Source organism: Nomascus leucogenys, chromosome 8 (genome assembly GCF_006542625.1).
Source record: "Nomascus leucogenys isolate Asia chromosome 8, Asia_NLE_v1, whole genome shotgun sequence".
NCBI lineage: Eukaryota > Metazoa > Chordata > Mammalia > Primates > Hylobatidae > Nomascus > Nomascus leucogenys.
This window is the reverse complement of record NC_044388.1, coordinates 93038283-93063686: the sequence shown is the minus strand read 5'-3', so window position 1 is coordinate 93063686 and position 25404 is coordinate 93038283. Positions and strand designations below refer to the sequence as shown.

At 40.8% G+C, this 25404-nt stretch overlaps 1 protein-coding gene across 4 annotated transcripts in view; it reads left to right on the top strand.

The window, feature by feature from the left end:
• ASTN2 (astrotactin 2) overlaps nucleotides 1-25404 on the top strand; it is a 1014740-nt gene that overhangs the window by 409238 nt on the left and 580098 nt on the right. For all 4 annotated transcript variants that reach the window (XM_030817705.1, XM_030817704.1, XM_030817702.1 and 1 more), the window contains one exon: nucleotides 14483-14650. In XM_030817705.1, the coding sequence (XP_030673565.1) occupies nucleotides 14483-14650 (168 nt within the window). The remainder of the gene's footprint in view (nucleotides 1-14482; nucleotides 14651-25404) is intronic.

The following is a 25404-nucleotide window of genomic DNA, read 5'->3' as shown; positions in this document are numbered from 1 at the left end:
TCCAAAGCTAATATGTTGTTCAAGCAGGAGTCTTGGTTATTGTGTTTGTTTTTGTGAAATTGTATTTGAACAAGGCAACATTTTCTTTTATTTCACAGTAGAACTATCAAATATATGTAGGTAGAAATAGTGTAAGAATAGCTAACATTTATCCAGCATGTATTATGTGTCGGGTACAGTTTTAAGCACTTTACATCTATTACCTCGTTTATATTGAAAGTGAGTAATCTGAAACAAGGGAAATTTAATTTACATGTATTACCTCCCACATTCCTGTGAGATTGTTATCCAAATTTTTATAGCTGAGGAACCAAGGCCCATTTAACTGGATCATTATCATTTGGTTAGTTAGTGGCATGGCCAGAACGTGAATACCAGCTGCCTCGCTCTGTATTTCTGCTCTTAAACACTACCCTGGACTCTCTGTCTATAAAAAACAGAAAGACTTCATCATCTAAATGAATTTAACAACAACAAAGAATAGCAGTTGACTAGTTTTTTGAAAGAGCAAGATGATATTAACTTTGATCTTTTATAGGGTCTCTGTGCATGCCTGCTGTGTAAACCCCAAGAATGCCCCATGGGGTTTGGTCTGGATTCATAAACCCTGGTTTGACTGTTTAGCTGCGCTCTTCCAGATATTAGCACCTCAGAAAGGACAATTAGGTTTGATAGCAAAAGCATAAATATACTCCAAATGTCCTGTGTATCCCATAGTTTAGCTCATTTGCTAGACCATTGGTTCCAACTGAAAGTAGAACCCAACCTATTTTATATGTCAGAAACTTCACATTTAAAAAAAAGGCTCAGCATAGTGGCTCACACCTGTAATCCCAACACTTTAGGAGGCCGAGACAGGAGGATTGCTTGAGTTCAGGTGTTCAAGATCAACCTGGGCAACATAGCAATTTCTCATCTCTACGAAAAATTTAAAAGTTAGCCAGGCATTGTTGCATGTACCTGTAGTCCCAGCTACTAAGGAGGCTGAGGTGGGACAGTTGTTTGAGCCCAGGAGTTCAAGGCTGCATTGAGACATGATTGCTCCACTGCACCCCAGCCTGAGCAACAGAGCGTGACCATGTCTCAAAAAGAATAAAAAGGAACTTCACATATCTTGTTCCCTTTGCAGAGAACATTATATTTCACTAATATGATTATCTTTCTTCTCCACTATAAAATACACACACACACACACACACACACACACACACACACACACTCACTCCTATCAGGTGCTTACAGCAGCTTATTCCTTTCTACAAAGCACTCATTCATATGTGTAATCATCTAAGCGTTAGTTCATTTACTTGTTTAATGCTCACCTTCTCCCTGACATTGTACACTCTATATGGCCAAGTGCTATGTCTTTTATATTTCCTGCTGAATTCCCAGTTTTTACAACCAGGCCTGGCACATAAGTGGTGCTCAGTAAACATTTGTTGACAGTATGAATAAATACATTCAGAAGTTAAACACAATAATCGACCTGCTGAGAAGTAAAGTGATAGGAGAAGAAGTACAGGGCCCGGAGTGTGGTCTTCTGGATTCTAGTTCCAGGTTTGTAATTAAATAATTGTGTGTAACTTGGGCAAGACACTTTTACTGACCTCAGCTTCTCCATCTGTGACATGATAATGAAGTAGCTCCCTAGAACATATAGGCATATACATTGAGTATAATATAATTGAATACCAACCACTCTAATAAATAATTTTTATCCCTTGACTTACTTCTTCCTGACAGTAACCCTACAGGTAGTTACTGCTTTTTTCTGATTTTTTTTTCAAATGAGCTTACTGAGTCCAAAAGAGGGTTATACATTTGCCCAAGGCCACACAGCTATGAAACAGACCTGACTCCAGAACCTCTAACAGCTCTTGCTATGAGGATCAAGAGAGATACTGGATGTAAAGTTGTTATGCAGTGTTTTAAATGCTAAACAAAAATAAAATTGCATATTATTAAGGCCCTTTAGTGAAACTCAGGTAAGATCTGAAGTGCCACTGGAGAGTGTGGGGAGGGAACTGTGGGGTTTGTCTCTTTTGTTTCCATCTGATAACATCTATGGCAATATTCTGCAAATAGTTGCCTTAAAGCACCATTTGTCACTCCATTCATTCATTCAAAATGCTTTACCGATTACACGCTAAGGGCCAAACGCTGTGCTTAGAGATGCCAATTTAAAGATGAATTAGATATGGATTCTTCTTTAGAAAACTCACTGTCTCCCTAGGTAGATGAGACATCAGCATGCCCTAAACCTTGCCACATGCTGACTCCTCTGAAAGTGTGGGCTAAATTCAAATGCATCAGTGGTGATACCGATATAAGAAAAGAGATGCATGTAGCAGGCTTCAGGACAGAGTGAAGGACAGGTTACTTCCAGGTGATGGGACCAGGGAAGGAAGATAAATGAGTATAATATGGAAAGATAGGGGTGGTGAGGAGGAAACTTCAGGATATGCGGACAAAGGCAAGAGTGAGAAGAAGAAAGTGGCATTATTTAGTCAATTTCCACCTATCTTGGCCCAATGCCTCAGCCTCTTCCAACAGAGGGAGAACGTATTCTTGGCAATTAGCTAGAGACCAAAAAAAAATCAATTTTTCATCACCTTCTATGTGTTTGACTCACTACTACAATTTTATATATATTCTACCCTTTATTCCTTCCCAAACGTTCTGAAGTTGCTGTTATTGCTGTTTTCAATATCGTAGAAGTACTAGTAATAGTACCATCATCAGTATCCTTATTACAAAGGTAACATAGGTGTAAATGAAGCAAATATTAAATATACCCTCTTTCCTGTTCCTAGGATACTTCCAATCCTATTCTGCCCGGTTGATTACTCTTTTGATGTATATCCTTCTAGAATTTTTGCTACACACACACAGAAACCCTGAATGGCTATTTTTATGTTTGTTTATTTCAAATCTGAGATAATACCTTATCTATTTTTGGGCAACTTGCTTCCTTCGTGAACCATGGACATCTCAATGTGCCATTACACACAGGAGTTACATGTTAGGTATTGCTGTCCCATTTTACAGAAGAGGATCCCCAAGATTCACAGAGGTGAATCATGGGCATAAAGTCCATCAGGTGGTAAATGGCAAGGCTGGTGTTCCAACCAGTCTTCTCTGCCTCCAGGGACTGGCTCCTTCAGACTACGTTTCACCAGCTGCCTCCAGGAACAGAAGACAGAAATTCACCTTTCATGCGACACATACCAGAAATGTGGACCTCAGCCACCCTGGGTCCTATTTGATCCCCAGGGCCTTCATTTGGCCCTCGAATAAAAACTTTATTTTTTTATCTCCTTACCTTTCCCAGAATTCATAGTAGGACTTGGCTGGTGAAAGGCTGGTTGCTGAGAAGGCTACAGTGTGGCTAGGCTGCAGATCCCTGTTATTACATTGCCCCAGGTATTAATATTGTATATTTAGGCAGCTGTTCTCATCTGTGCCTGACAGTGGAATTTGTTCCATCAACATGACTATTGAAACCGCTGATTTTTGGATGCTTGGCCCCACGTAGTCCTTTGTAGCATCATAAAACAATTAGATTTAGGCTTAGCATTAATTTGAATTATTGTCCAGTTTCCAGAATATATCTCCTGAAAATGTCATGACGATGTATTACATGTCTTTGGAGATATTAGGTATTGAATTACAATATTATGTCACCTTCTCCCTGACTTCTTTGTTTTTTTTCTCCCTCTCTTTCAACATGGTATGATTTATGTTTCAGCTACCACCATGAGAAGCTCAGTATTTACAGAAGAAATGAGAGATGTATGTTAACAGAAGCAAAAAAAAAAAAAAAAAAAAAAAGAAAGAAAAATACAACAACCAGAAATCTTAGTGATGTGGATAGGTTTTCCTTGAAGCAAGCAGAATGACAGGCAGCCATGTGTTCACAGAGCTCTGGAATCAGAGTCAGATAGCCTGCATTCTAATTTTGAATCATCAGTTTCCTAGCTGTGCAATTTAGGACATGTACAGTTAACCTCTTTTAGCTCCAATTTCCTTGTCTGTACAATGGGAATAAAAGTAACACCTACCCTCTACTGGTATTTCTAAGCAATAGCAGTAGTAAAAATATCCCATTTTCCATGTGCATTCAATGAGGAGGCACATACACAGACTTACATTTACCTTGCAAATACTGCAAGATAAGTGCTATTCACCCTCTTCTAGATGAGGAAGCAGAGAAAAGAAATATCAAGCATTTCCCAGGGTCACTCAAATGATGAATTGTCAAGGCACCTTTTGAATCCAGATGTGCCCACCTCAAGGTCTATGCTTTTTCCAGTGAAGCCATTTCCAGACAGAAGAGAGTAGAAAGGAAGAGATCTAGAGAAAAAGGAACACTTACAAACATACACACACTGACACAAGAGACACAAGCAGGCAGGTGCCTATGCCTAATTTGGTCAGTTGGCATCGAACCCACAGGGTAGTAATGAAAGAGATTTGGGGTAGAATTGCTAATATGGTTATTCTTAGTGCTCACAGTTGTGAGCTGTCTTTTCCAAACAGCTCCTGATGTTTCTGCAGATTTCTTGGGAAAGGCAGAAGGAAGCACATCTCATACAAAAGGGTAGACCCTAGAAGTGGAAACAGGCTGCAGGGAGCATAGTGAAGCTGGTGGGTCCTGTAGGCCACGAGGTGCACTCATTCATTTGTTAATTTACTCAGCTATTCATGTCTTACCACAAATTTTCATTCCAAATGTATTGCACCTAATATATGCCAGGCATACTTCTAGGACCCCACAGTGGTTCCTCACTCTTGCAACATGTCTTCAAGTAGGGTCCCTCATTCCCACCCTACGCAGATCATCCCAGGATATTGTGACAATCAGGGGAAAAGCTGCTAGGATAAGTCAGCCTAGAAGAAATGAGTCTAGCCTGGGTAGGTGAGAGCAAGGTGACTTTCTTTTTTTTTTAATGAAACTAATATCTGGCTGTGTCCCAAGCAGGATCACCATGTTGCACAATTTCAGAAGGCACCATCTACGTAGGACACATTATTGACAGAATTATCTGTGCTTATGTGTATGTACAAGTGTGTATGCACATAAACAAGGACATACACAATTATCAATTGTATATACACATGCAAAATATATAGTAATATGTATTGTATATACAGACAGATATACAATTGTAAATAGAATGTGTAATTTATCATGTACATTTTGTCCCTAGAATAAAAAAACCTGAAGGCCTTAGCCAGGAACTGTACTATCCATAGGCAATCCAAATGAATCTTATTTAATTTCCATAGAAGCCCTATGAAGTAAGCATTATTCACATTGTACAGATTAAGAAATGCCAGAGGCTTACCAAGACTAAGTGATTTGTTCTAGAATCGTACAGCAACTCAACGGCTGGGCCAGATTTAATCTGTTCCTATTAGACTCCTATCAAAGTTTCCATCTAAGTTCATGTCTTACTTCAGCAACTGACACAGAGAGAGATTTTTCAGTATTAGGAATTCAGAGCTAAATGACCTTTGGGTTTGGGGAATAGTCGTCAACCATGTTCATTCAAAAAGCACAAATCTTAGTTAAAAAAGAAATCCAACACTAAAATTGGGTCTGATGCCTAAATTCCCAATGAAGTCATAAGAAGAGTTCAAAAAATAAAGAAAGAATTAAATTAAAAGTAAACAGCTGCTTTCAACCTTTAGCCAAAATTCTTCTTTAAAAATTTAAATGATTAAAGAAAAATGAGAAAACATGTCATGACTTTATTCTTTTCCTACTGCCTAGTTTGGTACAAAACTGCTGTATTCTTGGAGGAAAAGATACTTTTTTGAAACTTCAAAACTTCAGACCTTTTTTGTCCAGACTCAAACACCCCTAACTCAACTTTGAAGCAAGACCATGGATACATAAAGGCATGCAGAATTCTGTGGCAATGTGTTTTCAGCCAGACTTTGATCACAAGTCTGAGGTAGGGAAGACAGAAAACAGTAGACACACATTTGCCTGGAGCAAATTTGGGCACAGCACTTCAGGAAGACGTCTATTTGGAAATAGGTGCATTTTGATACAGCTTTATTTGGAAACAACTATATATATATACATATATACATGTATATATGTATATATATATACACATGTATATATATATAACCTAGAATACCCCAAATCCCAGTGGACTGTTCATCTCCATGGTCTTTTTTCTGGGATATGCAGTGATGAGATCTCAATGTCTCTTCTATGAAGTGGTCTTCTCACAGTTATTAGCATTTCCTACTCCCACTGGGCTCTAGCCCAGTGACAATTTCCCTCCACCAGGATGGTTCTTGATTGTCAGTGGAAGATACTGGCACAGACTCTGAGCTCTTAGAAGTTATGGCACTTGGATTCTGGTCTGGCCCTGACACCTGTGGCTCTTGGACAGTCAGTTGACTTCTCTCACTTCCACCTCCCTCATGACCAGAAGAGGTTGAGAGTCACAAAGTCCAGGTTCTAGCTGTGGCTACTTCACCAATCCCAGAGGGGATCTTGGGCACATCCCCTGCCCCTTTCCTTGACCCTCAGTTTCCTTATCTCTGCAAAAGGGTCTGATTATAACATACATTCTCAACAAGGACATAACATCCCCAAAGAGGTAAAAATTGATCTTGGGGAGGGGGTGAAAATATTTTACTCTAAGTAGTGAAAGCATAGTATATAAACAGTACCTACAGTGTATACGCAGATATACAATATATCTCTGGTAATAAAATTTCATGGGTGGGAGGTGGTTAAGGAAAAATGTCTAAAAACACTTGATAAAAATATTAAAAGTTGAGAAACTCTGGACTAGAGAGACTCAAAGTTTTCTGATAGTCTGTAAAATTAGATATATAACTAGCATAGCACCATAAAATTCTAATATGTTGTATAACGATTCCAGGAAACCCCAATCTTAACCAAGTTGCTATCTTCTTCAGAGCATGAAAAAAAAGTACTTTCATGTAACATTAACAGAAAGAGGTTGACTGTCTTTAAAATAGCCACTGGAACATCTCAGCATTTTCTTAGCTTCTTTCTTCGCTTTGTCATTTCCATCTGATTCACACACTTTATGGGTATTATAATAATCCCTCTGTCCATCCAGTGATGTTGGAAGTGTTTGGAACCAGATAAGACACCAGACTTGGTGTCTGGGGAGTGGATGAAAATAGCTTAGTTCAGACGTGGGTTTTTATCCTGAGTTCCACGAACCTCCAGGGGGTCCATCGATAGAACTGTGCTTCACTTATTCATGACATTTGTTATACTATAAATTTGGTTTTATACATTTGAAAGCTTTATTCTTAGAAGTGATTCATAGGTATCCCAAGAACAAAATAAAGGTTACTAAGTAGAGCAAATGTCAAGCTTGAGATATTTGCTGTCAAAGAAGTCAGAGGTGGCCAAGGGCAGTGGTTCACACCTGTAATCCCAACACTTTGGGAAGCCAAAGCAGGTGGATCACTTGAGCCCAGGAGTTTGAGACCAGCTTGGGCAACATGTCAAAATCCTGTCTCTACAAAAAACAGAAAAAATTAGTCAGGTGTGGTGGTCCTGTAGTGTCTCTGTAGCCCTAGCTACCTGGGAGGCTAAGGTGGGAGGATCACCTGAGCCAGGGAGGTCGAGGCTGCAGTGAGTCATGATCGCTCCACTGCACTCTAGCCTGGGTGAGTTAGAGCTGTTTCAACAACAACAACAACAAACAAATAAACAACAACAACAAAAATAAATAAGACAGAGGTAATTTGCTAGGGCTGCCATAAAGAAAAAAGTTTCACAGCCTGAGTTGCTTAAGCAACAGAAATTTATTTTCTCATGTTTCTGGAGGTTAGAAGTTTGAGATCATGGTGTCTGCAGAGCTGGTTTCTTCTGGGGCCTCTCTCCTTGGCTTGTAGATGGCTGTCCTCTCCCTGTATCCTCAGATGGTCATTCCTCTATGTGTACCTGTGCCCCAATATCCTCTTCTTATAAGGACATCAGCTGTATTGAAATAGGACCCACTCTAATGACCTCATTTAACCTGAATTACCTCTTTGAAGACCCTATCTTCAAGGACAGTCACATTCTGAGACACGAGAGGTTAGAACTGCAGCATATGAATTTGGGCCAGAACACAGTCCAACCCATAATGAGTAGGAACCAGAGAAGAATAGAAGAAGGCTGGGGTTGATCCAAGGCAAAAGGAAAGAAGATGACAGAGGAAAGAGAGCTGGGAGTGGAAGGTCAGGAAGTGAAGACAGAGGTAACCGGAGGAGGAGTCTCGAAGATCCTTGTAGGAGAACCACCCCCACAATAATGTTCCTCCAGAGTGGTTGCTCTCAGAGACTGTTTGCTCCCAGCTATCCAGGTTGCCTCTGCCCATACTCAAAAACCCTCAAGCTTGTTTTTAACCACATTTTTGCAGTTCGATCACCCACCCCTTAAATCCCCTTAAATAGTTTTCTGTTGATGGTAGGTGGCAGAATGTATTAAAGCCTGACTTGGGGCTCTGTGGACCTGGGAGAAGGGTAAAAGTGATACATTCTTCCTGGGTCTGTCGAGCTGATAGTAGATATGATGTTCATTCCTGCTTCATCACACAGTTTGCTTTTCATCTTGTTCCCAGGAAGACGTTTCTCCCAGGTCCAAGACAGCTGGGACCCATGGTATTCATGATGTAACAGAAGGAAGGGAATCTTTAATTATTTTTACCCAAAGAAAGACGGAAAATAAAAATGAAAGCTTTTGGCTAAAACAGTCTCTACACTTCATTTGTAAAGACCATCTTTTAGCCACATGTCTTTCATTACTCTGCTCACCATTTGCCACTGTGACCAGAGCCTTCTTTTGAAATCTCCTATCCATGGTTCTCAGAGGTCTATTTCATGATGTGAGGTGTAATGAAAGGGATTTGCAGCTGCTGTCTGGCTCTCCAGGCAATTTTGTCTGGTGATACCTCCTTCCGTGGTATTTTTAGTTCTCATCTGTAGCCTTCTGTTTCTTTGGTGGCTGATGTGCCTCCGGCTTTTCGGAGTATACTACAGAGTGGCCTGAGCTCCCCAGCTCACCCCGATCTATGCTGCACAATTACAGAAGCAGGCTGATAATCAATGTAATTGAAGATCAGAGTTAATGAGGACCTCCGTGCCCGTGCAGTCCCCTGAGCAACGCTGGGCTTCAGATACTAGATAACAAAATGATTGGGCTGAACTGAAAATCCATTTGGCTAATTAGATGATGTATATTCCCACAAGTAAGTGGGAGAAAAAAAAAAATATATATATATATATATATATTTAAAAATAAGGAAACATGACATTTTGAAGTTGAGATTTTGGCAGAGATTTATTTCAGAGTCATTGCTCTCTGGGGAGATCTATATGAGTGTAGAGAGGAACTCAGAACAGTCAGTAAAGTGGGGAGGACACTTTTAATTTAAAGCCAAAAAATAAAACAAGGGTCCAAAGAAAAACTAGAAAAACATGAGACACATGGAATAGTGCCTTTTATTCCTTTTCTGTGTAGTTTGTATTCCCAAATAAATGGAATTTATTCAGAGAGCTCTGCTAGACTTTCCTTAAACTTAGTGCTCTCTTTCTCTCTTGTTCTCTCTCACATGCCCACACTGAACCTCGACTTCACCCTAAGCACGACAATGATTGTAGAGTTAAATGAAGCCGGGCTTTGCCTTCAAGAAATGCACAATCTGATGGGCAAATAAGTAAGGGAAGTGAGCGATTGGGGGAAGGGAGCAGACAGTCATGCTTTGCCTTAGATTTTTCATATCTGATCTTCAGCTTCCTGGGCTATAAGTTCTCAGTAGGCAGACGCCATATTTTACTCAACCAGAGCCTGCTGCAGGGCTTGGCGCATAGCCATATCTGAGTGAATGAATGACACTCTAGCACAGCACATATAGGTGCTACATGAGTGAAATGCCTTGCAAATAATAAAGAGATTAAGAGTAGTGCAGCACAGTTTTGGAGTCTAGCCTTAAGGGATAAATGCCACACAGGTGGCCACTTACTCTGGAGGAAACAGTTCATTATGTCATGGTCTCCTTTTCATCCTTCAAGGTATAGCTTAAAGGCCAACTCTTCAATGTTCCTCTTTGAGCCCCCTTTTTCCTCTCCCTTATATCCAAAGACAATGCCTATATTTTTCAGGCAATTCTTACCACACTCTATGTTGTATTAAAGATATCTGGGCAGATATTTGATCTCTCTTGTTTTATCCCTAACTTTCTCAGTGGATTCAGCCCATTTCTTAGTCCCTGTGTCTATTTCTTACACAGGAAGGAGTTTAATCAACGTTGGGTAAATGATTACATTAAATTTGGCACAAAGTTACTTCTTTTCAGGCTCTGATATGGCACCTCCCTGCCACACATCCTTGACCCTTCTCACTGAGTTTCTCTACCTGCCTCTCTACTTTTGCCGTGCACATCATGAGCCCATTGGGTGAATAAGAGCTCAGGAGCCACAATAGTGATGTTCGACATTTAGTTTGGAACTGGGAAGATTCTGAAGGGCTAATCTTATATTCTGGCTCTCACAGGATAGAAAAAATTAAACTGTGGGATCAACATGGAGGCATTTCTGCTTCACAATTCCATGATGAAGTGAATTGAACTTCCCTCTAGTCAAGCATGGAACTCTGATTTCATTAATGCACTTGACATTCACTAAAGTCCTAGTATGTGCCAGGCATTTTACTGAGAGCCGGATTGATAAGGACTAATGAGTCATGACCTCTTCTCTGTAGGAAATCACAGTCTATGAGAAAAAGCAAAAGCCCTCCAACTCTACATGATATGCACTAAAGTGGAATTCACAGACTACTGTAGACAGAGGAAAAGGACCATAAAAAGCAACTGACCAAAACCCCTGAGCCTCAAGATAGCTTGAAAAAAGGCAAATGTCCAGCTTCGAAGGCTGAAAATCTTGGTTTAAGTTCCACTTTGGCCACTTACTGGTTGTGAAAATTTGACCATGTCAATTTCTCTCTGAACCTCGTGTTCAATTGGAAGAAATACCTATCCTGCAAGGCTGTTGTAAGGATTAAATGAGCAGAATGCATATCACATTCATGCCACAAATGAGCAGAGGACATTCAAAGGATAGCAACTCCCTTCTGCCATTAAACCAAATGTATAACTCTGCATAATATCTTTTTAAAGACATTAAGGATAAACTGCTGTCTTAGTTTGTTCAGTCTACTATAGCAGTTGGTTTATAAACAACAGAAATTTATTTCTTACAGTTCTGGAGACTGCAGATTCCAAGATCAAGGTGCTAAAATATTAAGTGTTTGATAAGGGTCCATTTCCTTATTCACAAATGGCGGCTTCTCCCTGTGTTCTCACATGGTGGAAGGAGTGAGGGAACTCTCTGGAGTCTCTTTGATAAGGACACTCATCCCATTTAGGGGCTCCACCCATGTAATCACCTCCCAAAGGCTCCACTTCCAAATATCACCACAATGGGGATAAGGTTTCAACATAGGAATTTGGGAGGACACAAACTTTCCATTTATTGTACCTGCTTTCAAGCCAATCTCTTCCATAGAGACCCATATTTCTCATAATTGAGAGAAATCTGTTTACTGGTATTGCATTTAGAGCTTCTAAGTTTATAAGAATTCAAAATAATAATCAAAATAGCTCCTGTTCCTTGAGATTTCACAGAGCTTGTAGTGGACATTGTGATGCTGCATTCAGGTTTCCAGTCAGCACCTAGGCACTTATTCCCCAGCTGCCAGAAATGTGGATGGTTGACCACTCTCAGCTGAGTCCTTTTTTGAGAAACGCCTTCCTTTGAAAGGGACCACTTCACACAAGATTATGTCCCCTCTCCAGAGATAGCTCACAGCTTATGACTAGCCATTGGGAGGATAGAAAGTCCTGATATCTTTGTCTTGATTTGGAACACCACTGAAGGACGATCCCAGCCCCAGAGCTCCCCATGGGATCAGCTGAGGGATTTGCTGTATGTCAGTTTGACCTCTCCCTTCGCCCAATCCCACTTTGCTCATCTTCTTACAAGAATATGTACCCCAAAACATCCTGAATGCCTGTGTCTGCCTCTGAGTCTGTTTTGGTGATTCTGACCTAAGACAAATGCATTGTCTTATGTAATCTTTATATCAACCTATGAAAGGGGAATTGGTATCACACTTTTCATATAGGATAACTGAGGGTTTGTTTTTTTGCCCAAGTTTGCAGAGCTGGTAAGTTAAAAAGTGAGGATATGAAGTCTTATCTTGCTGATTCTATTCTCTTTATCACTGCACTGTGTAGCTTTCCTGAAGTAGAGAGATTAACCAAACTCAGCCCTGGGACACAATTCAATATCCATCTTTCAGTCTTTAGTGAGAATAAATACAAGAATTATCCATTTAAACAGCATGACTGTGCTTTTTTAAAGAAAAATCTGTAGTTGATACTGATGTTTTGTGCCTTCCTCAAGGACCCATGTGACATGTTTCTGCTTGGGCTTATTTCCAGGGGGGGAAATATGGCTTTGCAGATAGATTTGCATATCTTCTCCTGCCAGAAATTTGAAATATGGAATCCAACAGACTTCTTCCTTTTTTGCTTTAGCTGCCAAGGACTTTAGGGCCAACTTGAAATGTGGTCATTTCCTTATCTCAGTCCTGATACTGTCTATTCCCCCTACTTCGCAAAGACCCCTCTTTCTTTTGCACCAAAATTATGTTGTTCACTGTGTCTTAGGGATTTATTGCATGGGATGACAGAAATCATGTGATTTGTGTGAATTAGAGAAGATAATCATTGCCAATCATACTTACTATTTCCAGGGAAACTTCTCCTCCCACAGTCTTAGATGCTCAGACAGCCAGGTGTGGTCTGATGTGATCCCGCCTCCCTGGCCATTGCTCATTGGACCACAGCTGTGCACCGGAGCCAAGAGGAGTCCAACCATAGGTCAGCCAGCAGAGTAAGATGTAACCTGACAGATAGACCTCCATAGAACCCATATGATTCTTATTAACTGAGTCTGTCTTTGGAGAACTTGAATTGCATACACAAAGATGTGTTTCTTTGTTTTTACTTGACAGTGAGGTAGAAACAAGGAGAGAAGCTGAGTCATGTTAATTATAAAACACAATTTAAAGTCTCCTGCTGCTGCAGTCTCTAGATCTGCCATCAATCTAGACTCACGCTCCCTGTCCAGCTTTGTGAAGCCTGGTCCTGTCTGGGTACATATTTTTCCCCCTGTGAAATTCCGTCTTTGTTTTGTTTTATTGCTGTACATGCGTACACTCACCATTTGTAACTTACATGCAGCCATCCTGAATGGGCTTCTGTTTCTTGCCTCCCAAAAAAAGTGTGTGTGTATATATGTGTGTGTGTACATGTGCATGTATGTGGAATATCTACATAGATTATTATACATTTATATGTAATATAGTACTATATACATATATGTATGTTTCCACATATATGTGGGATAAGGAACATTTAAGAGCAAATATTGGCCTACACAAGTATTCAAGATGAAATGTTAGCCATCAGAAATGTTGAAAAATTGGTTGATAATAATAAAAGTGTTAATATTTAGCTTCTCCTGAAGAAAATCTGAAGATCTAGTGCCACTAGCCTTTAGTTCCATGTGGCAAGAGCTGCTGGAGCTGAGTCATAGCTGCCCCATTTTAATGGAGCCTACAGTGTTTATTGTATCCCAAACCCCACCTTCTCCTTCCTATTGTTTTGCCACATCAGGGCATTTTTTTCTTGGGTGAGTGCTGCTCTTTTCCTTAGAGGTGCTGGGGATTTCTTTGGAAATCTCACTTTGTCTCTATTTTCTCTATCTCAGTCTGTCTCTCTATATCTTTCTGTCTTTCTCATAATAAAACAAAAACAAACAACACAAGCTAGGTGAGGAGGCCTGGATGCTATTTCCTTCACACTCAGCCAGTCTCTCCTATTGATGTTAGCCACCTGGCCCCTGTGGACATCAATGACCCCTGTTCCAGAGGAGACACCTGAGTGACAGGGACATTAGCTTTTTTCATTTCCTTTGAAATTTAATGTTTAATCATTATTTCCTAGAATAAGTCAGGTGCCAGCTAAGCATTTTATCTACATGAATTTATTTCATTCCCCTATCGACTCCATGAGGTACATTCCATTAATATTCTCCTTTACAGAGGAAGTAACCAAGACCCAGGGGCACTGTGTGACTTGCCCAAAGTCAATGCCTAGTAAGGGCAGATCCTGAATTTGACCCTACTTCCCTCTCAGTCCTAAGGGCCTATCTTTCATCACTAGGTTGAATTATCTCCCATGTTTGATTTGCCTCTATCTCCCTATGGGCTTGCAACACCATGACGGGCACATTGCAATGCACTTAGACAAATGAGATCAGATGACCTGGGGAATGTGGCTTTTACGCACCTCTCTGTGTTCTGTAGCATCAGCTAAGACCTTAAAATCAGTAAGAAAGTATCTGTCTCTCTGTTCACCCATAGGAAGCAGCTTCGTGGTGAGTGAAGGGAGCTACTTGGACATCTCCGACTGGTTAAACCCAGCCAAGCTTTCCCTGTATTACCAGATCAATGCCACCTCCCCATGGGTGAGGGACCTCTGTGGACAAAGGACGACAGACGCCTGTGAGCAGCTCTGCGACCCAGAAACTGGTGAGCTATGGGAGCCAGGATGGGGATAGAAGGTGGGAGAGGCTGGGTTGAAAGAGGCACTGTGCTCCCTCTACCTAAAGAACCACGGATTCTGAGCCATTGATAAGTGGCTGGATAAGAAGGCCCATCAATCTAATTAACACTAATATATGTGCTGCCATTGCCTTTCAAGGGAGGAAATTCTTAGAGAACCACAGACTCTCAGAGTAAGAAAGGACCACAGAGAACATTTGGCCTAGCTCCAGACAAGCAAAATGTCTGCACTTCAGATGTCCCTGCATTCAGAGCCTATCTTCTTGGTACTAACTAGATGGGTGATCTTGAGCAAGACACTGCCTACCTTTCAGTACAAGAGAATGAAAATAGCACCCAACCCACAAAACTGTCATTAGGATTGAATGAGATGCTGTGTGGAAATCTCATAGCATATTCATTAATTCACTCAACAGGTATTTCTTTAGTAGCCAGGCATATTTTTAGGTATTGGGAAGACAGCAGTGAACAAAATATGCAAAATCTCCACCCTCATGAAGCTTACATGCTAGTTGGGTAGACACTAAACATGCACTGTGGAATATGGTAGCTACTACCTACATGTGGCATTTTGTTTTAAATTAATTGAAATTAAATAAAAGTAAACATTCATTTTCCCAGTCATACCACCCAGATTTCAAGTGTTCCATAGCCATACACTAGCAGCCACATTGTTGCACAATATAGCTATAGACTATCTTCATCACTCTGAAAATTTCTATGCGACAGTGCTGCAGTGGTCAAACAAGCAGGTAAATTATATGACTCTGTGAAGTGATGATAGATGCTGGTGTGGGGGGAAAGAATGATGTACAAAGCATGTGGAGTGCTAAGCTGGGAGTTTGGGTGGAGTTTCATTATACAGAAAGTGGTCAGGGGAGGCCTCTCTGAGAAGATGACATTTGAGCACACACCTCGAGGTGGGAGAATAAACCATGTCAATATCCGAGGGACGTGTTCCAGGCAGAAGGAGGTAAAAGAGTCAGTGGCGTGATCTCGACTCACTGCAACATCCGCCTCCCAGGTTCAAGCGATTCTCCTGCCTCGGCCTCCTGAGTAGCGGGGATTACAGGCACGCATCACCACACTTGGCTAATTTTTGTATTTTTAGTAGAGATGGGGGGGTTTCACCATGTTGGTCAGGCTAGTCTTGAATTCCTGACTTCATGATCCACCCACCTCAGCCTCCCAAAGTGCTGGGATTACACGTGTGAGCCATCATGCCCGGCCTAATGTGCTGTTTATTTAGCACTAGTAGTGGGGCCAGGATGGGGAGTGAGAAAGAAGGGGAGTAGGGGAAGAAGAAGTTTGGGGGCATGGTGATCCTCAGGGCCTTGTATAGTATAATATGGACTTCAGATTCTACTCTGAGGAAGATGGACAGTCCTTGGGAGATTCTGAGTAAAGGAGCAACATGCTATGACCTGCATTTGAATAGGACCACTCTGGCTGCTGTGTGGTGAGTTGATTCAGGGGTGTTCAAAGGCCCTATTACTCTAATCTAGGCAAGGGTTGGTAATGGCTTGGACCATGGAGGTAAGAGAAGAAGATGGTGAACAGTGATCAGATTCTGGATATATTTAAGAGTATACCCTCAACAGCATTTATTACTGAGAATAGAATGCAAGAAATAGAGTGGAGTCAAAGATTATCCCAAATTTTTCAGTCTGAACAAGGGGACATATTGAGTTATTATTTAACTGAGTCAGGGGATGCGGTGGGAAGGTCAGGGTTAGGTGAGGAAGATAAAGAGTGCTATTTTGGGTGTTAAGTTCAAGATGACTACTAAATATCAATGGAGAATGGGCATTTGGGTCCTGATCTAAGAGCCCCCTGCTAAATTGGGGTTCCAGTAGTAGAACCTCTAGCTACCCTGCCAAAATGGGAAATAAAGTGGGGCTGGGTGTGGGTGTTTAGAGTTTGCCCTTTACGGGATACTTCTTTTACCTGGTGGGCAGCCTAAGAACTGGTTGTCTGATGGTGACCCAGGGGTCCCTCACACAGGAAGTTTGATTACACTGGCTGCCACCCTTGGTGGTTTATCTAACCTGTGCACAGTTAATGCCTGCCTGACCATCAGTGCGGTGCTACGAGCCTGCACTTGTGTTCTCCCCAACATCCAGGGCCTAGGATAGTCCCTGCTTCTTCAAACAGAAGGCACAGATTCAATTAAACACCACAATAGGAAACAAGTTCAAAGATTAATTACTTACAGATCCTGAGTCAGGAAGGCAATCTTCTGTCCCTGGGTCACAGGAGGCAAGACAGGAGTGAAGAGTCAGGCAGAGAGAGAGAGAGAGAAAGAGAGAGAGAAGTATGTACTGGGGCATAGGATATGGGTCACTTTAAGTTCATGAGCAAATGTCTGAACAATACCTGTAAAGGAAGCGACAGGAAAGCAGGAAGCCCATCTGCTAGGTGGGAAAGATGCCTCTAAGTTCTTATCTCTGTCCACTGGCTTGGGCCATTTTGGTGTGGTGTTCTACTTCTGTTGTCCAGGCAGCAAGCTTTGCTGTGTCATTTCCATTGCAGGCAGGTACCTGGATTGACCACATCGAGGAACTGGAAGGAAGTGTAGAACTATAAATTTTGTCAAGGGTGACTGAGCCCTACTTCTGGTGGAAAAAATTAAACTTGTATTTTAAATGGGTGCCAAGACAACATAAAATTATAAGAATTCACGTCTGTAATCCCAGCACTTTGGGAGGCCAAGACAGGTGGATCACTAGGTCAGGAGATCAAGACCATCCTGGCCAACATGGTGAAACCCTGTCTCTACTAAAATACAAAAAAAAAAAAAATTAGCTGGGCTTGGTGGCACATGCCTGTAGTCCCAGCTACTCAGGAGGTTGAGGCAGGGGAATTGCTTGAACCCGGGAGGTGAAGTTTACAGTGAGCCGAGATCATGCCACTGCACTCCAGCCTGGTGACAGAGCAAGACTGTGTCTCAAAAAAAAAAAAAAAAAAAATCAACTACAGGTCCACAACTCAAATTCAAAGAAGAAGTCTTAGCTGGGGATAGAAATTTGCTGGTTTACAGCATCTAGATGGCATTTAAACCCATGAGACACTATCTTATTTATACTAAATGCTCATTAAATGGGTAGTATCTTATTCATAGTTGATGCTCAATAAATGATGTTCTTATTGTCCTCAAAATAGAGAACGGGAGCCAGAAAGAAAAAGGAACTTGCCAAGGTTTCAAAGCAAGTTACAAGTGAAGCCAGGATTAGAACCTCAGGTTTCCTTACTCTCAGTCTTCTGCTTCCTCCTATAATTTTTATTGGTCTATTTTCTATAGAACTTCATCTTTCTCTCCATTCACAAGAGTCTGGCTGGCTTGCACAAAAAACTGGTTACGTGAATACCAGACAAGAGCCTCTATGCAGAGATCAGAGGTCTCAGTGCTCAGTGTAGCAGCCCAGGTCAAGGATCTCCTCCCTCTATTTGAGGATTTCTTCACCTCTCAGTGGGACACCTGTTCAGAAGTAAGGAGAGGACTTCTCCAGGTTAACTTTTATGTCTCTGCCAGGTAGGGCCATGATTTGGCTTTATAACCACCATTCCCTCTAATTGTTTAGTCAGGAGCCTGTTTCAACATATTTTTTTGTAGCCTTCATATAGGCCAACTGGGCCAGGTATGATGCCTCACACCTGTAATCCCAGCACTGGGAGGCTGAAGCAAGCGGATCTCTTGAGCCCAAGAGTCCAAGACCAGCCTGGGCAACATGGTGAAATCTTGTTTCTACAAAAAAATACAAAAATTAGCCAGGCATGGTGACACATGCCCATAGTCCCAGCTACTAGAAGCTGAGGTGAGAGGGTTGCTTGAGTCCCGGAGGTCGAGGCTACGGTGAGCCGTGATCATGCTACTGCACTGTAGCCTGAGCAACAGAGTGAGACCTTGTCCCAGAAATCAATCAATAAATAAATAGGCCAACTGGAGAAGCTATGTGAAAATGCAACACAGCTCTTATGCATCATATGACCAGACAGCTAAGCCTCTTTATTTAATCAAGATATTTCAGCTTTAAGTCACTGCCACCCTAACTAGTACCCCAAACTGCAAAACACACACACACACACACACACACACACACGTGAAAAGAAACACAAATTCTAGGATATTCTTACCCAAAAGCCAGGTAAGCCCTTGTGGAATTACATATCTCTGCATCTGGCCCCTTAGATTTTTTTTTCCATTTTTTTTCCTTGAAAAGGAAGCAAGATTATTGGTGGAAGGGAACAGAAAGGATCCCCTTCTTTGCCTCCATCTGTGAAGCCCGCTAGACAAGTGGTGAGTGCCTGTGGGTCTGACCTTCTAGTTCCCCAGCTGATCTGCTTTCAGGTGCAAGTTGGTGGTTTCTAATGCTGTTCTCCATTAGACACAGGCTTGAGGGACTAATTCTGAACAGAGGGTCATCCAAGGTATGTGTTAGCCAGTTTGAAAAATAAGGCACTCTTCCACCAATAGCCTCTAGATTTAAATACACACACACACACACACACCACACACACACACACACCACACTCTTTAGAGCTGGAAATATCACTGGAATCCAATAGGTCCACCTCCTCAACTTCATGGCTGATTCTACTGCCGCCCAGAGAAGACAGGGGACAGGACAAAGATCACACAGCTGGCAAACTGCAAAGCCAGGATATAAAGCCAGGTTTCCATGCCCTTAACCAGTGCTTCTGAAGCCTCAGCAGATCTGGAGTGAAGCCCGAGGTTCTGCATTTCTATCAACCTGGGAGCTGTTGCTGATGCTTCTGGCTCAAGGACTACCCTGTTGCAGCAAGGCTCTGAACACTCCCAAATAGTCCACCCGTGTTCTGCACTCATAGGGGATGACTCAGTTGCCAAATTTGTTAGTTTAATTATCTTGACAAAACTGTGTTTATTTCTTTCACCTCATCTTCTGCCTGTATTTGCCTTGTGTCCTGGGTTCTAGGTACACCACCCATGTGCAGTTTCCTGAAGGCACCATGCCCTCACATGCCTCTGTCCCTTTCACAGGCTGTTTCTTCCCCTTGAAAATGTCTTTTTCCTTTTAATGGGAGAGCAGGGGCTTCTTTTTATTTCCTACACGTTCAGCCCAAACACGTTTCCTCCCACAGGTGGCATTCCTGACCCCCTCTCCCTAGCCCTGAACAGATGAAGGGGCCCTCCCACCTACTGTCATAGCCTTCTGTGCTTCCATATGTCATGGCTTTGTTCCTCTATGGAGTCATTGTTCTTTCCTTGTCTGGAACTATCACCAGACTGTAAACTTTGTTGGAGCAAGGAGGGAGGTTCAAGATGTCTGTTTCACTTTTCTTGCTATCTTTAAACTTCAGCATAATGCCTGACATGTAATTAAGAGTCAAAGAATAATACAAGCAGGAAGGAAGAAGGGAATTTTCCTCCTGATGCTTCTTGAAACAATTGTATATACCAATTCTAGTTTTTCCCCTTTTATCCATTTACGTAAGAACTCGAGTTAAATATTTTGCAGATCTAGAAAAACTGGGTCGCCAACAACTGTGCAGCATCCACATATCTGAATTCTAGGATGCCCTGGTCTTACTCTCTTATTCCAACACATCTCCAACAGCATTCCTCTTTCCATTGCTTACTCTGCTCATACTCACAATTATTCCCCAAACATCCCCATGTAAAGTTTCACCTTCTGACTAGAGTTCAACTCGTCTCTCCACCTGAAATATCTTCCACCCTTTAATCATCCACCTTCCACAATCCTACTCATTTAATTTCTTCTTACTTCTTCTCAGTAGAATAGATTACTTCTTCTACAGAATCATCAGAGTTATTTGTTGACTAAAAACCAGATTAAAACTTGAGTTACTGTTTGAAAATTTATCTCCCCTGCTAGAAAGTCAACTCCTTAGGGCCAGAGATCATATCTATTCCTATATTCTTTCTACCGCAATGCCCAGCAAAGCACCTTGCTCTTTTAAGTCACTCCAGGCATAAATGGATAGGACTGTCTACAGGTAGAAAATTGAAATAGGAACATAAGATTCCTAAATATATTTTCATGGGGCTTAACTCAGACCCACTTTGTAAAATTTAGTTCAATTCATTAGATTCAATTCAAGCAAGATTTTCTTAATTCTGCAACTTGTAAGTCAGTGTGTTGAGTGTTATGGGAAATCACAGACAAATTGCACAATGTTCTTGCCTTCATGGATTTTATATTCTCACAGGTATAAAAATAATCTGCTCATATATAGCTATTATCAAAAACACAGTGTAGTATAAATCAAGAGCAATGCATTAACAAAGTGCCTCATGCCTGAAGAACAGGGAGAAATGAATTCTAGATGGGGATTTCGGGAGATACATCATGAAGAAGATGACCTTTTAGCTCAGCTTTGTAAAATCAATAGGGACTATGAGTACGGAGGGTGCTTTAGCAGAGGGAACTTGATTTTTTGAAAAAGAGAAAAGTTTAGAATGATTCTAGGACCCACAGAGCAGTTTAGTTGTGCTGCCATCTGGAGAATGAGGTGCAGGCAGAGCACTGGGAGAGTGGCAGGGGATGAGGTTGGGAAGGTAATATGAAGAGAGGTCATTAAAAGGTAAGAATCCAAAGACTTTGAGAACATCTGTTCTTACAAGCACATGAGTCCACCTGTTTTGGAGAGCATCTAACTTCCTAAAAGAACAGCTAGAACTTTCTCCACTCTTTGCTTCCCATCAGGAATTAGAATCTGGGGAAAGTCATGGAAAAACTAAACCCTGAAGCCCTGTGTATATTTAGGTCTTGATATGTCAAAAGTGGCTTAGCTTCTTTTAAAGAAGTCTCTCCTTTGTGAGTCAAATCTGTAGAGCTGGACAGAGTCATGGAGTCAAAGCACTGGTTATCATTCCTTAAAGCTTTTCTGGATGTGGCGATAAGAAGAATTGTTTCTCCCAAGTGACAGGGAAGGAGGAGGAAAGCGGAGAAGATGCTACAGCTGAAACATATATATAATTGTCTTGGTGCACAGATGAACCTGGCCAAGTTTTCCTGGCTGCATGCCACAGCCCATCTCCAGTGTGTTTTTCCAGGGATTTCAACAATTATTGCCACCCACAGGGATGACTCTGGAATTAGATCTGTGATGTGCTGGAGCCAGCTCACATGGCATCATGAGAGTTGACTGTTAACATCTTTTCCCAACTCTGTTCAGTGATGGCATGTTGATAGCCTGAAAATATGCTATGGTAAGGATGTTTACACCAAAACAATTGGTAAATGCAACAAAATCAGAGTTTATTTTTTTTCAGAAAGACAATCGTTAAACATTTACCAGCACAATACTGGATGAGATGAGAACAAACCAATGAAAGACAAAGGCAAAAAAGTGGCTAGTGGAGGCTTGAACATGTCACCAGAGTGACATTATGCTCCTTCCCAGGATAGACTACCATTATCTTCATCTCTCTGAGGACAGAAAGTGAACATCCAAGGACTACTTGCTCTGGTCCAATAAAATGCAACACCAAACAGTTTAAATCATTAGGCTTTGACTCTCAAGAATATCAATGTGGGTAATGTCTTATTGTGAAACAGCTTTATTAAAGTTCTGCACATCTGTGGCATCACACCAAGTTCTGTAAATAAAACCTTTGACAATATGGTCTACAACACATAAGGCAAATGACAGCAGAACACTAACTCATTCTTTCATATGTTTATTCATTCATTCAAGCATGTAGTGAACCAGAGTAGAATTGGAATATCTTCCTGAGTCAGACACAGCCAGGTTTAAATTCTCTCTTCTTTGTTTCCTGGTTGTAGGGGGCTGGGTAAATCATTTAACATATTCAAGCCTTATTTTTTATAACTATAAAAATGAGAAGAATAATTTCAACTTTTTAGAGTTGTAAGGATGAGATGAAAAAAAAATTTAAAATACACTGGTGCAGTGGATAATATATGGTGGAAACCCAATACAAAGTTTTCTCTTATTTTTATAACCGTTTATTCGGTTATGTGTATCTTCACTTATTAATTCAATAAATATTTCATGAGGCGTTTAATCCAACGATGTGCATAACATTCGATTATGTGAGAAGAAAATATATCATCTCTGCCCTCTAGTAGTTAACCAGCTGAAGGAGGAATTTAGAGTAAGCTAGACATTTCTATCTGCTGAACTTTTATTTAGTCCTTGTGTGACTTCTGAACTTTTGCAATGAAAAAAAATTACTGGCCAGGCATGGTGGCTTGTTCCTGTAATCCCAGCACTTTGGGATGCCAAGGCAAGTGGATCACTTGAGGACAGGAGTTCGAGACCAGCCTGGCCGACACTGTGAAACTCTGTGTCTACTAAAAATACAAAAATTAGCTGAGTGTGGTGGTACATGCCCATAATCTCAGCTACTTGGGAGGTTGAGGCACAAGAATTGCTTGAGCCTGAGAGGTGAAGGTTGCAGTGAGCTGAGATTGCACCAGTGCACTCCAGCCTGGGTGACAGAGCGAGACTCTGTCCAAAGACAAAAAAAAAAAAAGAAAAGAAAGAAAGAGGAAAGAAAGAAAATAATTACTAACCTTCAACCTTCAACCCTAATGTCAACTTTGCCACAAATTTGCCATTCGACCTTGAGTATGTCACACACCGTGAACTTCAGATTCCTTTTCTTCAACAAAGCAATGAGTGGGGACATACTTTTAGTGAAAGAAGATTTCCTAGCCATCGTCTAGTGTAATCAAATGAGGAGACCAAGACCCACCAAGGCTAAGCACATTGCCCTGTGTCACACTGTAAATTAGTGGCAAGATACAAATTAAAAGTCTAAATAATTTCTAGGATATTCTCCAGCTCAAAATCCGTGTTTCTATGATCTTTTCAGCACTAATAATTTAGCATGTAAGTATGATTGAAACAATTTGTAAATGGCGTTTATAGCAAACTGAATTTTCTTTCTACAATTGATATGAACTTCAGTCATGTTCACCATTACATTCAGTTTATTTCCATGTCTTCAGCAGCCACTATTCATTTGTAGTAGGATATGAAATGAGAATACACTGTATGTGGTTATGTCATATAGCAATCTTATATTGTACTAAATATTTCTAATGTTTACAGATTGTTTCTAGTATTTGCTGAGCTCTATGTTACTAAAGTTTAAAGGGATACAGGATTTTTATGAAGCTATAAATTCCAAGAATCTACAGTGATGGAGAAATTTCCTGTTTTGAAGGAAATGGTATCTTTAGGGCTTTCTAGGTGGTAGGGCATATATATTGAAGTATGGCAATGAGTAGGTAAAATCCACAGTAAAATATGCTGATATATGTTTATAGAGAACCAACTTTCTGGCAGACTGTAGAGGGGACATTTGTATATAGGTATATACATTATAGAAAGTCTTGGTCTTTGCTCACCTTGTTTTTTGCTGTATCTGGAAATGAAGCAGTTCCTGTATCAATACATCTTTTCTTGGATGGATGGATGGATGGATGGATGGATGGATGGATGGATGCATGGATGGATGGATGGATGGATGAAAATCAAGTTTCAGCTGCTAAAGTGTCAAGCCTTGTTCAATGAGTAAGGTGTAGGCTTCTTGTGTCAGCACCATGGAGAGTTTTCAGGGTGCTGACAACACTCTGGCTAAAGTGTGTGTTTGCTAAATAAAGACTTTCTCAGAGATACCTAATCCTTTTCTGAAACTCACCTTATCCCCTGACTTGGGCAGCTCTGGTCTTTTCTGAACTCAAATAAGGTAAAATCTGTCCTTTATATGTTTAGAATTAGTCATATACAAATGAGTCCAGAGAGCCTCAACTGGGGATATCCTCCATGAAATGAGTCCCTCTGATCCTCAGAACCCACATTGCTCTCCACCTCACCACTCATTTGTCATGAACTTTACTAGAACCTGAATTAAACATAACTCATCTGAATTTATTATCGATTAATGAACATGATACCTTGTTATTCAGGCATGAAAGATAACAAAATTAAGCTTTTAAAAATATTTTCCAACAAAAGTAATCGAAACAAGAAACCAAAGTTTTCTGCTTACATTCCATGAAACAAGTCAGTAACTCATAAATCCCATTTCTCTCATCAGATTAATCCACTTAATGCAGATTCATTATCTATATATAGCAGATGAAGTGTTAGACAACAGCCAAATACAGCTAATAGTTTAAAGAGGTACAATGGAATTTTGGTGAGATTTCAAGAAGTACATAAACACTGAAGTGACAATAACAACATCTAAAATTATTAGGCACTTATTGTGTACCAAACACCATGCAAAGACTTTATATAGCTATTCTCAGTTACTATAATAACACTTCTAGGTAGTTATTGTTGCTTCAATACAAGCAGCTGTGTCTTAAAGTAGTTGATTGACATTCTCAAGGTCATATATTTACTAAGTATTACTGCTGGGATTTGGCCAAGCTACTGTTTTAAGGAGTTAGCATGTGAGGAAATTTGCTTAGCATTGAGAAGAGAGGCATTCTGGGATTCCCTTTTGATAGGTTTTTGTATAGAATTCTCAGAGGCAGGCATGAATCCTTTGGACAAAGAATTTACAGAATAAGTTGACTTGAAAGAAACAAAAATACTGAATTGAATTGAGGGCAGGGAAACAATACAGAACTGAGAGGTAGAAGGAACTGTGACAGCATGTATGAGTTGTAGGGAAACTACTCTTTATCTCTGTTTGGTAGTCTTGATATATTTGGTTTAAATGTGTTGTAAAATGT